The sequence below is a fragment of the Delphinapterus leucas genome, chromosome 6 (genome assembly GCF_059928025.1).
Source record: "Delphinapterus leucas isolate spDelLeu-1000000601 "Yukka" chromosome 6, BTC_Dleu_Yukka2, whole genome shotgun sequence".
Taxonomy (NCBI): domain Eukaryota; kingdom Metazoa; phylum Chordata; class Mammalia; order Artiodactyla; family Monodontidae; genus Delphinapterus; species Delphinapterus leucas.
The window spans coordinates 39043343-39059306 of NC_143134.1; the positions used below are offsets into that span (position 1 = coordinate 39043343).

General features: G+C 39.5%; 1 protein-coding gene across 10 annotated transcripts in view; it reads right to left on the bottom strand.

Annotated features, from left to right (window-relative positions):
- Positions 1-15964, bottom strand: part of AOPEP (aminopeptidase O (putative)) — a 390564-nt gene that overhangs the window by 304068 nt on the left and 70532 nt on the right. For all 10 annotated transcript variants that reach the window (XR_016393524.1, XR_016393525.1, XM_089913028.1 and 7 more), the window contains exon 4: positions 713-866. Coding sequence is in view for 8 of the 10 variants with exons in the window: in XM_089913028.1 (XP_089769154.1) it covers positions 713-866 (154 nt within the window). In the remaining 2 variants the exon portion in view is untranslated. The remainder of the gene's footprint in view (positions 1-712; positions 867-15964) is intronic.

A 15964-nucleotide genomic window follows, 5' to 3' on the forward strand; every position in this document is an offset into this window, starting at 1 on the left:
TTCTGTGCCTCATATGTGCATTCTCCTCCCTGTTGGCTCTGAAAACTAGGAATAGGTGAATGCCTCGGGAGGCTGCAAGTAAATATCCTAAGGCCTATACTAATTTAAAAACATTTTTTTTAAATTTTCTCTGATCGACCCTGAAAAAGAAGACATTGCTGCTGAAGTTAACAGAGCCCTGACCCGGCAGGATTCTTATAACCCAATGGCCGTCTGACAGCTTCCTCATGTCCTGTGCTCCTAAGGAGGCTGACTCCCCCCACGTTTGTAGGGCTGCCCCTACAAACGCACTGCTAATAGCAGTCTCGGAACCAAAACAGCAGAGTGGCCTACAAGGTAATCCATCAGACAAGCAACTTCTTTCTATTAAGTTGTGTTTTTGAACAAGTACTGAAAACCAAAGTTAAAAGGTGTAGAAGGAAAGTATTGAATCTGAAGATTCTGTTGACTTAATGAAACACATAAAAATATTTCACCTGACTACACAGAGGATTTCATATATATTTCTTTTCTCTTTCTTTCTGCATAAACAATATGCCCACATTTCTGCCTCTCAACTCTCTTTCTCTCCCAGCAGGGCTTTTCCTGCTTTGATTAATCATATTTCGGTTTAATTTCTCAGCAGGAATGACTCACATTCCCAGTGCTTGGAATAAATGCATCATACTGCTCCCTCAAGTGTTTGTTTTTCATCAAGTTCCCAAGTACAAACCTGAAGTCAGCCTCGAAAGGTGAGAAGGATCTCTCTGTTGCCAGATCATTTGATGAGCAGATCTCTGGCTTCACTTCTGTCCAGGATCCTACTGCAATTGTGAAGGTGGAGGCTGGCATTGGCATGGTTACGTAGTAATGCCAACTTGAGCATCCTATAAACAGAAAGAGGAAAACATAATGAGGCCAATGTATGGTCCTAGACCTTACTGTGTAATTTTTCTCTTTAGTCACTTGAAGAGCTTGTGTGCTAAGCTGGGATGAGCTAATTCTTGGAGGTGGGTCATGTCAACTGTGGGGGCATTATTCTAGGTCTCAGGGAAAGCAAAACAGGGATGATGGATTCAAGACAGCCAAGGAGATCTGGATCTCTTCCAGGGATCAGTTTGAAGCCCTTCAAGTGAGGCTATAAACGAAGGGTGGTCGAGGTGGCCACTAATAGCTGCAAATGCGTAAGGACAGAGGTGGTACACTGCTATGGAGTCAAGGACACGGCTCATCCGTATTGCCTAGCACGGTACTTGGCATAAAAAGGAAGATGCTGTGTTGAATGAATGAATGAGTGAGTGAATGAACAAATGAATGATCGCTTCTGTGCTGCCAAACTACTTTGTCTAAATTCAGTTCAAGTCAATCTAAAATGCATACAGTAAAAAAACAATGAGACTAGGGAAGGAAAGTACCTGGATTTTAGTCCCAACCCTGAAACTACTTATCTATGGAAGTTCAGTCTTATCCCTCCCCTTTTTATCTGTTAATGTATTGGGGTGGTCCCAATTCCTCATTAAGCAGATGAAAAACAGGTCTACAGAGGTTCAGGGGAGCCAAGGACTCCCAGCTAGTTTGTAACAGGGCTGGAATTTGTAGCTGGGGCTCCCTACCACAGCCAAAGGTATACCCTCCACTTAGTCCAAACCATAATGAAGGTTTTTTAACCAAAGGAACAAATGACTAAACTTATAACACTATGCTTCCTTTCTTCTAAGATGGGAAAATGATTTTAATGTTACTGAAATAAATCTCAATGTATCACTCAACCTGATTTAATATATTATTTTTTCTGAGCATCTGCTATAAATTAGTGGTGTGTCTTCAGGGATTTGGTATCACCTCACATTATAGAACACAGTTCTCCACTCTTCATGTTCCCACGGGGAGAACTTCCACTAGAGTAACACCCCTAGCCTCTCTTTCCACCCCTTACTGACTGCTTTTGAGGAGCTATTCTTTTCTTTCTTGTTTTAAGTTTTTGAGGGTTAAACACTTATAGAGTGGCCTGTGGTCATCCAATTTGGTCAATGAGTGAATAAGATGTCAAATTCAGGGTAGAAATATTACCATGCCTATATTGACCAGCAGACCTCTAATGACGTTTTTTAAAGTGCTTTACCAGTAAAAATCAGTAATAGGTTAGATTTTGCTCTCTATATGCTTGGACTTTTGTCTCTCAACTAATTCTGAACTTTGGAAGGTTAGTGGGGTCATTATTTATTACCCTCTGAAACTCTACCAATTCAGATCCAAAGAAATACATGGCAGAACTTCTCTGATAAAAAACAAAATTTTAAATAGGAAACAATGACAAAATAAACATGATATCAAGTTTGAATAAATATGATATGATATCACGTTTGGAAGTTATTAGAGGAGATACTTGAAGAAGAAATGTAGAAGGGCATCCTGCTGGAAACCCATTACAGAGGCAGCCATTCTCTCAAACTTGCTTGTAAGTTTGATCCTGGTTCTAGAATCAGAATGGCCACTCTTGAGATCACTTCCTCCACAGCTGACTAAGAAGCTGAAGGTATGCTCCTCTTTAAAGAGACAACCAAATCCAGTGATGCTGGAGACAACCTGATGACGTGCGTAGCTTCTTCTGGGCTTGAAGGAAAACCACAGCTTTAAAGAAAATGGCTGCTGTGATCCCAAGCCAGTAAGAAGAAGGCAGAGACAATCCCAGCAGTCTTGATAAAAACCTGACATGGATCTGACGTGACGTGCTGTACTGCACCCACCTCCTTAATGTTTCTACTTTCTTATAACTACCTCACTCGCAACCTGATGTCTCCCTGTAGCAGCTCCATGAAGAACTTCAATTTGGACTGAACGACACAGTGAGAGCTGGCACAAGTTGGGTGGGGGGAGGTGGAGATAGAAGAAGAGGAAAGAAGGTATGGGTGAAGAACTAAATGTTTTGAATATCCTAGGTTTAAAAGAGAAATTTTAAATAACAAGACTCTCTTGGTCAAAGGGCTGTGGTCTGGTCATTCTTTCTCTGAAACATATCTTGGAGTGTTTAACATGGGCCACTGAACCTTCCTTTTAAAACTTCAGACTCTTGGGGGTTCAGTAAATAAACAGCAATAGTGAGGATTTCAGGAAAAAATGGAAGATTGAACACTGATCTGGAGTTCTGATAAGGAGTTAATATCCAAAATATATAAGGAACTCATACAACTCAATAGCAAGAAAACATATAATCCTAGTTAAAAAATGGGTAAAGGACCTAAATTGCTTTCTCCCAAAACCCAATTAAAGGACAGTAAAGGGATTTTTTTAAAGGCTTAAACCAAAAGGAACAAGGAGAAAGTATAGGAGACAATTACCACAAAATACTGGAAGCCACAATGCAGGTGGGAAGAGTGGCGAATGACATGGCAGCCCTGAATCCTAAGTTAGCTGTGGGAAAGACAAGATTCACCTCATTTTATCCCCCAGATGCCCCCAAAAGGCTGGGAGTAGAAGAAGTACTAAACTAAGCAGGACAGGCTGGATGACTAAGAAGGGCTCAGATCCCTGGATGGCTTCCCCTACTCCCCACACCTGGACTACCTGCCCATCCCCCCCACACACACACCAGCAAATAACTGGAGGTTTATTTTCTAGAGAATAAAAGGGAGGGCCTCTAGGGGGACAATGGCATAGTTGAAGGCAAACTGAATGGGATTAGATGAACATATGCATATCAGATACTGAGACCATCAGCTATTTCCCCTTATTTGGTTCCCAAAATGCTGACAACCAGGTTTTTACCTCCAGGCAGGAAAATGAAAAAACCTGACCAACCCAGGAGAAGGATATTGACATTGGAGGTTCCCTATGATCAGCCTATGATGAAACTTACAGATGACAAGTCTTAGTTCACTCAGTGCTCCAATCAGCATTTTAGTCCCCTACCCTCAAACACCAACAGACAAATCAAGGACCTTCAGGCATCTTTAGAAAGCCCCCTAATGCAAAACTGAGAGACCCAAACAAAGAGAAACAAGTAACTTGGAGGACAGTGACCATGCAAGAAGAAGAAAACTTCAAAAAACACCAAACAGATACACACTGAAAGTTCAGAGAATTTATTGCAGTGCTGAAACAAGAACAGTGTAAGATTTAAAAAGAGGACTTGAAAGTAAAGAGAATTAAGGATAGAAGGAAAGAAAAAAATTAAAAGGAGTACGATGGGATATAAAGCTGAGGAAATCTCCCTAGAAAGAAAAAAAAGACAAAAACATGAGGGAAAAAGAGAAGAGCAGTTCAGAAGGTCCAGTATCCAAGTAATAGAAGCTCCAGAAAAAAGACAACAGAGGAAATAGAAGGGAGAAAATCGTCAGCTAAGAAATTCGAGAAAATTTCCCCAAAGTTAAGGGTCCATGAGTTTTCAGATTGAAAGGGCACACAATACCCAGGACACTGGATACAAATCCAGCCACATCATCATGCATCATTATGAAATTGAGAACGCTGAGGATAAAGACAAGATCCTACAAGCTTCCAAAAAGAGAGAGAAAACAAAAATCACATACAATAAGGACATTTTCAGACACGTAACGTTTCAAAAACAATTCACCTCCCACACATTCTATTCTCTGGAAGCTACTAGAGTATGTAAAATATGCTTCAAAAGGAGGTAGTAAACCAAGTAAGAGGAAGACAGATGATCCAACACAAGAGAGACACAAAGGGAACCTGTAGAATAAAGTCTACTTCTGGGTATGTACCTGAAGGAAATGAAATCACTTATCTCAAAGATAGATGCACCCCATGTTCATTGCAGAATTATTCATAATAGCCAAGACATGGAGACAACCTAAGCCCCAAATGACAGAGGAATGAATAGAGAAAATGTGATACACACATGCACTCACAGAGGAATATTATTCATTCATAAAAAAAGAAGAAAATCCTGCCATTTGCAACAACATGGATGTACCTTGACGGCATTATGCTAAGTGAAATAAATCAGACAGAAGAAGACAAATACTGTATGATCTCACTTACATGCGGAATCTAACAGAAAAAAAAAAAATCATAGAGAAAGTAGATTGGTGGCTGCCGAGGGTGGTCGGTAGAGGGCAGTAGGGGAGGAAATGGGTGAACGCGTTCAAAGAGTACTAACCTCTAGTTATGAGATGAATCAATTCTGAGGATGTAATGTACAGCATGGTGACTACAGTTAACAATATTGTACATTTGAAAGTTGCTAAGAGAGTAGATCTTAAAGGTCCTCACCACACATGCACACACACACACACACACACATATATATATATCTCTATATATATCTATAGAGCGAGAGATATAGATATATAGAGAGAGACCTTATTGAGGTCATTTTGCAATATATACATATATCAAATCATCACATTGAACATCTTAAACTTACATAATGTTACATGTCAATTATATCTCAATAAAGCTTAGGGGGAAAAAAAGAATGAAACACTATGCACAATAGGCTTTCTCCCTATGCTCTGCTTTGAACTTTTGAGCTGTTTTTTTGCTGCCCCTCTAGTTCTTGTACCATCCATCTAGCACAGGGACAAGATGAAACTTGTGGAAATAGCAGGAATTGAAACTACTTTCAAGAAAGAACACTGCTAATGGAATAAGAGGTATCTGTTAGATGCCTGCACATGGTCATGGAGAATCCACACAGAGTGCCCAATCACACCATGTCCCAGCACCTTTATCAGAATGTCTGTACCCTCAAGGTGATGTGGGGAGGACACTGAAAGCCACAGAGGGGTGTGGCAGGGGACTGGAATGAGATTAGCAATTTAAAAAAGTCAGAAACCTTAAAATGACCTAGAGTTTGGGAGTGAGATAGCAAAAGTGATAACAGAACCTGAGTCAAGTCCAGCAAAAGTATTTTAGAACTGCCATGCTCTCTCCTCAGTCTTCTCAGGAAGTTAAATAATAGAAAGAAAAGGATTTGAGGGGGAAATGTATTGAAAACATCCCCCAAACCCATATTCTAAATGTTCAAAATGATTTTCTCCTATACAGCCCTCAAGACTTTTTATTTTTTTAGATTTCTCTACTTAGTGGAGCTCATATGGAAGAAACTGTTTTGTACTTCAGGCTTTTAAAGTAAAAGAGTTTTCCAGGCTACCAAGCAAGTCAAAGAGGGGCAGATCATCACTAGGCTGGGCCACATAAGAACTGGCCAGGAACCCACTTCCCAAAGACCCTAGCTGGACTCTTCTCAGAAGCTTCTCAAAGGTCCAGTCCAGTGGGCTTCTTGCCTGACCCTGGGTAAATGTGGAGCCAGTGCTGCGACAACTGAATGCTTCCAGGGCTCTGGGGAGGCTCTTGCTAGTTGATTACTATGAGGCCCTGTCTAGTATCCTCATTTGGTAGCAAAGTCTCTTTTCGGTTGTCTGTTCACGGATTATTCCACTGAGTCCAATCTTGCATGAAGACAGCCCACTGCTACAGGGAGGTAGCTGCTCAGGAAATAGCCGACCTCACCTCAAACCAGACTGCAAAAAAATGCAAATAACAAGGTGGGAATACTGCCCCCAGAAAGCAGAGCGTGCATTCCAAAGACAAAGAGAAATAATTTCTGGATTATCTATTGTTTGGAATAAGTCGACCTTGCGAGGAGAATTGACGAGAGTTTGTTTCTCTTGAATATATCCACTGACTGAGTTCCAGCTCTGGAATCTGATTGCAAGGGTTCGATTCCCTGATCCATACTTGCCAGTCTGGGCACATTGCTTAACCTCTCCATGCATCGGATTCCTCATCTATAACAAGGGGATAATCACAGTCTCTACCTCACAGCATTATGTGAGGATTAGCTTAGATAACATATATATTGACAGAAATCTCTAGGCATAGTAATTGGCACATAGTAAGTGGTGAAGAAATGTTAACTGCTGTCATCTTTACAGCTGCCTCCCCCTGTTGCTTGGGCTGACTTTCTGGAGGCAGAGACTAAGAATGTCGAAGGTATGGCTGCCACATGTGCACTGAAGCCTGTGGCCCGATGAGGCCCACATATGGGGTTTAAGGTTGAACGGCATTAAAACACTGTGCACACAAAGCGATCCATTTAAAGGAGAATGACAGCCCAAAGGGGGCATCCTGTATGACTTCATATAGAATGGGCCATTTGGAGACTATTTAAATGGTGTTTACTTTAAATGAGCCATCCTCGATGAAATAGACAGTGAATGCCTTCATTTTCCTTTTTGATTTAATCCACTTGCCCTAGACTCCCTTGCTACACCAGCTGCAAAGCAAAGAGAACATCCTGTGCTTGAATTAACCCAGAGTTTTTCCTCTGCACATGATTTCACGGCCAGGCCAGGCCAGGATTCATTAGCAAGATGCACGGGGAGAGGGGCGGTAGGAAGGGGCCCAGAGGAAGAGGCGCTCCCTAACTGTGCAGGCTTGAGCAGCCACCAGTTCACCTCCCTTCTGGGCCTCCTCATAAAGTTCCTGAAAGCCTCTATGCCACCTCCTCTAATTGGAACGTGTTTAGGAGAGAAAATTCTTACACTTCAATTGTCTCACTAGTAAGACAGATATAACAAATATTGTTCTTATAATTGTGCTAGCAGCCGCTACAAGATCCAAATAGACATTTTCGTCTTCAAAACAGGACTGAAATTTTCCTTAAAGATGATTGTGTGTTTTGCAAGTACGATAAGAATTTGAGATGGGTAATTTTTCAAATTGTAAGTTTTGAAAATCCTTATAACTAGAGAGTGTTAAAACAATTACCTTAATTATTTTCTTCACATACTATTCTAAAAAACTGTCTTATGAATTGTCTTGAAGATTCTATCTTTCAGGGGAGGAAAAGTGGAGAGGAAAAAAGGAAGAACATGATGGAGTATTCCGTTCATGGGAAGAGAGAGAACTTTTTATGCTAAACCTGTGAAAAACTTTGCTAATTATTTGAGGAAATTGTTCTTACAAAAAGAAAAAAAATTTAAGGAAAAAAAAATCAAGATACCGTAGTTATTTCTACACATCGATCATGCCTGCTAATAGTAAATTAAATACAAAATTTATGGAACGTCATCGTACTATTCTTAGGGGAGTCTTGGACATACTCACTCAACTCACACTAAAGGCACAGCCACAACACACAAAAACACTCTGCTTCCGCAGAGGCAAAAGCAGATGACTTATCTTTGCAAAGTTAAGCATCTCACAAAATTTCTTGTTTTTAAAGAGTTATTGTTTCACTGAAAATTAAAACAGGCACTTAAATTCTCCCTAGTTAAAGCATCTACTTTATCTTTTAAACTCTTCCACTGTAGGTTAGACGAACAGCATGAAGCAATTGGAAACACCAAATTGATACATGCTTTTATTTACATATATTTCTTTACTCAATTCTTCTGTAGTGCCTGCTTCTTTCCTACCTCAAGCTTGTTTCTTTCTCTAGCCACTATTCTTAATTTCAGAACTTCCTGCCCAAACTAGTCCATATGTCAAGCTATTTCATTATTTTGGAACATCTTTGTACTACAAATTTAAAATGCTTGACGCTGTATATATAAGAGCATGTATATATAGGAATATGAATTTATAAGTGTATATAGACACACTATATATAACGTTTTTATTATATATTTATTATAATAAATATAACAGATACATAACAGGATAGGCAAAGCTCCCAGTTTGGGTTGCTCTCCCTCTTTTGGCTTCTTTCTCTAGTGCTTGGGGCTTTCAGCAAACCCCAGCTTTTTTGTTTCACTACTTTTTAGATGCTGAGTCTACCCGTTCTGGTTTTATGAGCTAGTACCACCCTCCTGAATACCCATGGCATGTCTGCCTTTTGTTAGTCCTTTTCCGCTGTTGCTCAAGGGCAAGAACTGGCACCACAACAAAGGAGACGACAGTAAGACGCCCTGGGCTGGTATGCACCAGCACTGCCTGACCAGGGCCATGTGCCAGATCATGCCACCACTTCCCAGGCACTGATGCCACCTGGCAAGGCTTCAGGTTTCCTTTCCTGGCAACATGGTACTGCTTATGGCACAGGAGACCCAGGAGGGAATGACCTTCAAGATCATTCTCGTGAACCAGGTAGAAGAGTGCCACCTACTGAACCCAGAACACAAGCACCTCCACAGGTTTTGAGGTCTTCCCTCGTGGCTAACGGAATACCTAAAGGAATACATTTCACCAGGCTTGTTATGCCAAGTCTCACCTGCACTCTGCCCTACGCCGTGGATAACCTAGTTCCCCTTAAACTTAAATACAAAGTGGATGAGCAAACTGGACACCAAATCATTCTGTGCCAGATGGTCACAAGTGTGCTTTAGTACTTTACTCACTTGAGAAAATTCATGAATGTCAAGCCTAAAACAAAAATCCAGGGGCCTTCCCTGGTGGCTCAGTGGTTGAGAATCCACCTGCCAATGCAGGGAACACGGGTTCAAGCCCTGGTCCGGGAAGATCCCACATGCCATGGAGCAACTAAGCCCGTGCACCACAACTACTGAGCCTGTGCTCTAGAGCCCGTGAGTCACAACTACTGAGCCCGCATGCCGCAACTACTGAAGCCCGCACGCCTAGAGCCCGCACGTACTCCGCAATAAGAAGCCACCACAATGAGAAGCCCGTGCACTGCAACGAAGAGTAGCCCACGCTCGCCGCAACTAGAGAAAGCCCGTACACAGCAGCGAAGACCCAACACAGCCAAAAAAAAAAATCCATAGCAACAAGAATGGGTATACACACGCCTGCCAGAATCATCATTATCCAAAAGAAAGCACGATGACTTTCCCGTTTGCCAAATATGGTAAGTGCAACTCTAGGAGGGCAAGCAAGAACTAGACAAAAAGCAAATCACAAACAAAAGAATGAACTGACAAAGATTTAGAAAGTGCAAGGCATTATGTGAGACCTTATGAGGGATGTAATAGAGCAGAACACAGTCTTCAATCAACAGTAGCTTTCTAAAGAGAAAAGATGCATTCACTCCGTACTCCTACCCCTTGAAACACATGTATATATACTAGCCCAGTATAAAGTTTCCTCAGTTCAAGAAACAAGGAGCCCTCTCTACTTTGCATTCTCCCTTTGTGAAAACACTTAATCATAACCATTCCTAATGTCTTTTAATTTACCATTTCCTTATACGTAATTCCTGGTCTTATACTGTGGAAGCAGTCTAAATAGTAGTATTGCTCATTTTGAGCCATCAAGAGGAAAGAAAAGTTGGCTTTCAATTGCACACAGGAGGGTCCGAACCCTGAAATCTTGGCTTTTCCCTGGAATTTCCCACACGAAATCAAGAGAGAGAACGTCAGGGAGCTGGTCAGTTGGGCAGGCCAGAGAGTAGCATTTTGCTCAGGATGAGGTAATGTCTACAGTCTCCTACTTTTGCATAGAAAAATGAAATCAGAGCCTAAGCAAAGGCACAAATAGTTTTTAACACCTTTCACTTGTTCATATGCTTTTTCTCCTATATTTGGAAGGAGCTTAAATTAGTCTTGTTCATTTACTTGAGGCTTCCCATGAAAAACGTGAGTGGAATGTTTTAATTTTCTAGGAAGTAGACACTAAATTAGACTCTGTGAAAATAAAACAAAATTAAACAACAACCACAAAATTACCAAATTGGGGGAAATAAGCATGTACTACACCAATTTTTTCCTTTCAAAATATACTGAGCCTGGAGAAAAGGCATAAACTCTAATCAGAAGCAAAACTAAAGGAATGACCCTGAAATCACTTTTGTTACTATCAGTAGTGATTTTAAATGCTTCTTCCATGAACCTATTACTTCTGTCTGATTACAGAGAACACATTTATTCAACAAATAGGTATTGAGCACCTGTTATATACAAAACACTGTACTGGACATTGGGTCTCTGTGCTTAATAGTTTAGCTACATTTTGGCAGGGAATATAGGCTGACAATAACACACAGGCTAACATTTCGGTCTGCTCAAATGACATGATGCTGGGGAAGTTATATAATAAAGGAGCTAAATAAGTCAATCTAAATCTATGGCCTTGACTAAGCCTTATTGAGAAAAAGGATAGTGATTTCTCAGCTACTAAGATTCTTATGATGGTCATCACACTACCGTCTAAACCATTAGCCTTCTTAAAAATAGGCAGGAGGGGTCTTCCCTGGTGGCGCAGTGGTTGAGAGTCCACCTGCCGATGCAGGGGACGCGGGTTCGTGTCCCGATCCGCGAGGATCCCACGTGCCGCGGAGCGGCTGGGCCCGTGAGCCATGGCCGCTGAGCCTGCGCGTCCGGAGCCTGGGCTCCGCAACGGGAGAGGCCACGACAGTGAGAGGCCCGCGTAAAAAAAAAAAAAAAATAGCCAGGAGGAATGATTTCCCTCATGTAGTGAGAACTCAGAGGTCCATCGTCTGATTTCCATCCCCTGCCCAAGGGTTGTTATCATTTCTGTCGCTATTATCTGCCTCATTACATTATGCTGCTCCCAGGTGCTTTTCTTCTTTCGGGAAATCAGCTGGTGCCTGGCAAATGTACTAATCAGGTTGACGTGTCACTGTGATGGAAACTGTGACTTGCGGGTTGGGTTTTGCTGCTCATGTTTTCAATGATAGCTCTTCGTTTTAAAGGGCTTTGTGCACAACAGAGTGGAGGTCCTATGAGACCAATCTACCAGTCTAGAAAACATGACTTGGAAAGGAAGTAGTAGCATCTTGTATCCACATACCCTTTTTCTCTAAGGAGTGCAGACACATTTGGAGATATTACTCCATCCTCAGAACAGCCATTTTGGGCCTGGCGAAGAGCGTTGTTAATACTCTTGCCTGACTGTATTCTGATAAACCCCAGCTGTGGGCTGCAGGAGGCGTACAGTATTAGCATGAAGTTCTTTCTGCTGGTGTAGCTCTCTCCTCTCTCAGTTTGAATTGGTAAAGTCTGCTCTATGGTATCATATAAAGTTGTATATAAGCAAATCCCAATTATTATCTACTTTATTATAACTATGCCCTGAATTGGAAATTCGGAGAAAAAAATCCACAGATACACTGTTGGAGGTATGAACATTTTCCATGAAAATGTTAAAGTCAATTCGTGTTTTAATTTTTGATGGTAATCTTCAAATAGATAGGTAGACAGACAGATGTTGAAAGGATCAGAAGACTTTTTTTCTGTAAAGGGTTAGTTAGTAAATATTTTAGCCTTTGTAGGCTATGCAGTCTTTGTTGCAACTGTTTAACTCTGCCATTGCAGCACCAAATCAGCCATAGACAATGGTTGTATTTCGATAAAACTTTATCTACAAAAACAGGCAGTAGACTGGATTTGGCCAAAGGGCTGGATTATCCAGATACAAATGAGTCCTGACAAACAATTTCAGAGTTCACATCTGCAGTAGTGTATATGATTGCACAGGGACATGTAGCACTGCTTTAATTATTGAGAGATTATGAGAAAAGAACATAAGAATGATGCTTTTGGTGAGTAAAGGCTAAATGACATCACGGCATGATTTGTAAGCAAAAGCTTTACAGCATATGGAAGAAAAGTGGTGGAGAATAAGATCATGATGTGGCTCAGGGTAGAACAGGCACAACGACCTCAAGAGAACCTTCATGGAGCTGTCAGCACCACATTCATATTGTAAGGGGCAGCTTCATTTCAGGAAAATAATAATCTTTTACAATAAACTGAAGTTGTCCATTTGAATTTCATTGATTTAATGGTTTGGTCTGCATTTAATTTAAACTTTTTTTGGTGTTTTAGATGCATAAGAGTATAGGAATACAAAATTGTTTGGCAGGATTTATTTATATCTGGATAATCCAGCCCCCTGGCCAAATCCAGTCTACTGCCTGTTTTTGTAAATAAGCATACATTTATAGTTTTAAAGATATCATTCTAATACAAATAACTTCAGTCAACCCTGGTGAATCATGAGGTTTATTTCCCTCTGACAAGAAAAGTAATGCTCAAGTTTGAGCAACACTGCCAAACACAAGCTTTGACATCTGAACTGCAGGACCAAACCATGAATGAGAAAGTATGTAGGCTTGGTGAGGTGGGGGTAGGGAGTGCCACATCGCATCTTGGGAAGCGTAGTTATCATCACAAGTAAACCAGAAATGGAGGCTGGAGGAGTCCAGGTATCAGTGCCTGCTTGAGACTGCAGTGTTTCATTTACTCAGTCAATTCAGCGTGTCAGGGAAACAAGCAGGGAGGGTAAAAAAGATGCTGTGTGAGTCCCATTGTTCTAAGGACTCAGAGGAAGAACAAGCCTCGGAAATGAATTTACTACAGAAGCCAAAACAAGTTTAGAAAACTGGCATTCCCATTATGATACAAGAAGATATAACTTCTATGAAAAAATGGTAAAAAGCCATGAGAGGACAACAGGCTGAAACAGGCTGAAACAGTGTAACAGATTGAGATCAAAAGACAACAAAGTAACAAAAAAGATAAGGAAGAATTGCAAGGGTTGTTACAATAACAATCTATAATGGAATTACTAAAGAATAAAATGTCTCCATGGAAACTCAGTGGTATAAAGTGGAAACTCAGTGGTATAAAGTGTAAATAAAAAATGAAAAGGCAAGCCATACAGTCGGGGAGAATATATTTGTGACACCTATCTGGCAAAAGGCTAGCATCTAGAGTATATAAAGTATTCTTACAGTCTAACAAAAAAACAACCAAAAAAACCATATTAAATAAATGGGCAAATGACTTGAAGAGACACTTTTCAAAGGCAGACATAAGAACGTACAATAAGGGCATGAAAGTTGCTCACCATCATTAGTTATCAGAGAAATGCAAATTAAAACCACAAGATAGTATTTCACCCCAGTTGGAGGGCTAAAATTAAAAGGACTGACAACATCACGTGTTTCCAAGGATGCACAGCTACTGGACTCTCATACACTGCTGGTGGAATATAAAATGATTGAATCACTTTGGAAATAGTTTGCCAGATACAAAGTTAACTTCTCTGAGCCAGCAATTCCACTCTTAGGTATTTACTCAAGTGAAATTAAAACCTTTGTCCACAAAAAGGCTTACACATGAATGTTCACAGAATATTTTTTGTAATGCCCCCTCAAAATTCAAATGTCCATCAACAGATGAGTGAATAAACAAACTAGTTTACTCACATAATGGATTACTATTCATCAACTTTTTAAAAAAGAATAAACTATTGATATCCACAACAATATGGGTAAGTCTCATGCTGAGCAAAAGAAGCCAGACACAAAAGAGTACACACGAATGATGCCATTTACATGAATGTTTAGGAGAGGTAAAACTAATCTATAGATATGGAAATCAGATCAGTGGTTGACTGGAGTGGGGTTAGGGAAGACTCACTTAAGGAGGGATGGCAAAGGCACAAGGGAATTTCTAGGGTAATAGAAATGTTCTACATCTTCATAGGGGTGCTGATTAATTACTTAGATGCATTTTTTTGTCAAACACCATGGAACAAGACGAACTGTGTGCATTTCATTATACATAAATTATACTGTAATTAAGTTGATTAAAAACCAAGGTACCCACAACCAGCTCCATTCTAGAAAGTTTTGAATTACATCAATAAATTTTTTAAATTCTATGAGCCTACAGGCAGAATAATCAGACTACTTTCAAAGAATTTTTTTAAAATGATATCAGATTTCTCCTCTGAAATACTAAGTAAGATATGGTAATGAAAACATTTATAGTCGTTTAAGAGGGGAAAGAAGTAAGAATTTAATACCTAGCCAAGGATTGTTCATAAGTAAACACAACAAAAAGCTCACCTAAAAATGGGAGGACTAAGAAAATATACCACATACCCATCCTTCTAGGAAGGAAAAAAAAAAATAGTGAAGCCATTTCCCAGCTGACTAGGAGATGACTCAGACTTAAGAGATCAAGAGTAAAGAAAGTCTAAATACTTATTGCAAATATAAAAATATAATTTGAAACTGGATGAAAATGTAAAACAACGATTATAATTCCTAGAAAATAAGATATAATACAAAAACAAAATATAGAGATAGTATGAGTCACAAATCCCAAACTGTATTTATTAAAACTGGAGAATGTGGGTGAGGGAAGTTGATAGAAGTAAATGCCCATTAAATTCTTTATTTGATATAGAATGAAGTCAAGAGCTATTGGTTAACTAAATTGTGAAACATCCATTTATGGAATACTCTATAGTCATAAAAATATTGAGGAAGCTCTTCATGGTCAGATATGAAATTATCTATAAGATAAACTTATTCTAAAGAGGGAAGCACAATACAAAAAAGTGTATAGCATGTTATGATTTGTGCAACAAAAGAGGAAAAAATATACTATACAAAGGAAACTGGTGACCTTGGTTGCCTTGGGGAAGGGTTACTGGGTAGCTGGGAATTAGGAGTAAAAAGGAGACATTGTAAATTTTTTTGTCCTTTGCTCATTTGTAAATGAACCATGTAAATGTGGCTTATTTTTAGAAATGAAATTTTAAAATGTATGATTTGTTTTGTTTTGACTTTCAGAATCAAATAAACATTCATTGAAGACTTTATTACATGTGTAAATCTAGTTTTTTCATGAAGAAGGCATCACAAATCAGAAAAGATTCAATAAATGATCTTAGATAACCGGTTTCCTATTCGAAGACAAAAATGTTTAGTCCTCATTTCACAACCCTGACCAGAATAAACTACAAACACATTAAAGAGTGAAATTACAAAAATAAATAAATAAATAAAAATTAAATAAAAATATTAGAACAAAACAGGTGAATCGTAGAGCAAAGAAAGACTTCCCAAAAGAAACCTAACATATTTTATTACATAAAATTTAAAATCTCCTATAGATTAGAAATATTATATAAAATTAAAAGGTATACTAAAAACTGAGAAAAATACTTTTCACAAATATAAGAGATTAATATCTTTATTTTATTTTATATATATATATATATATTTTTTTTTTTTTTTTTTTTTTTTTTTTTTGCGGTACGCGGGCCTCTCACCGTTGTGGCCTCTCCCACCGCAGAGCAC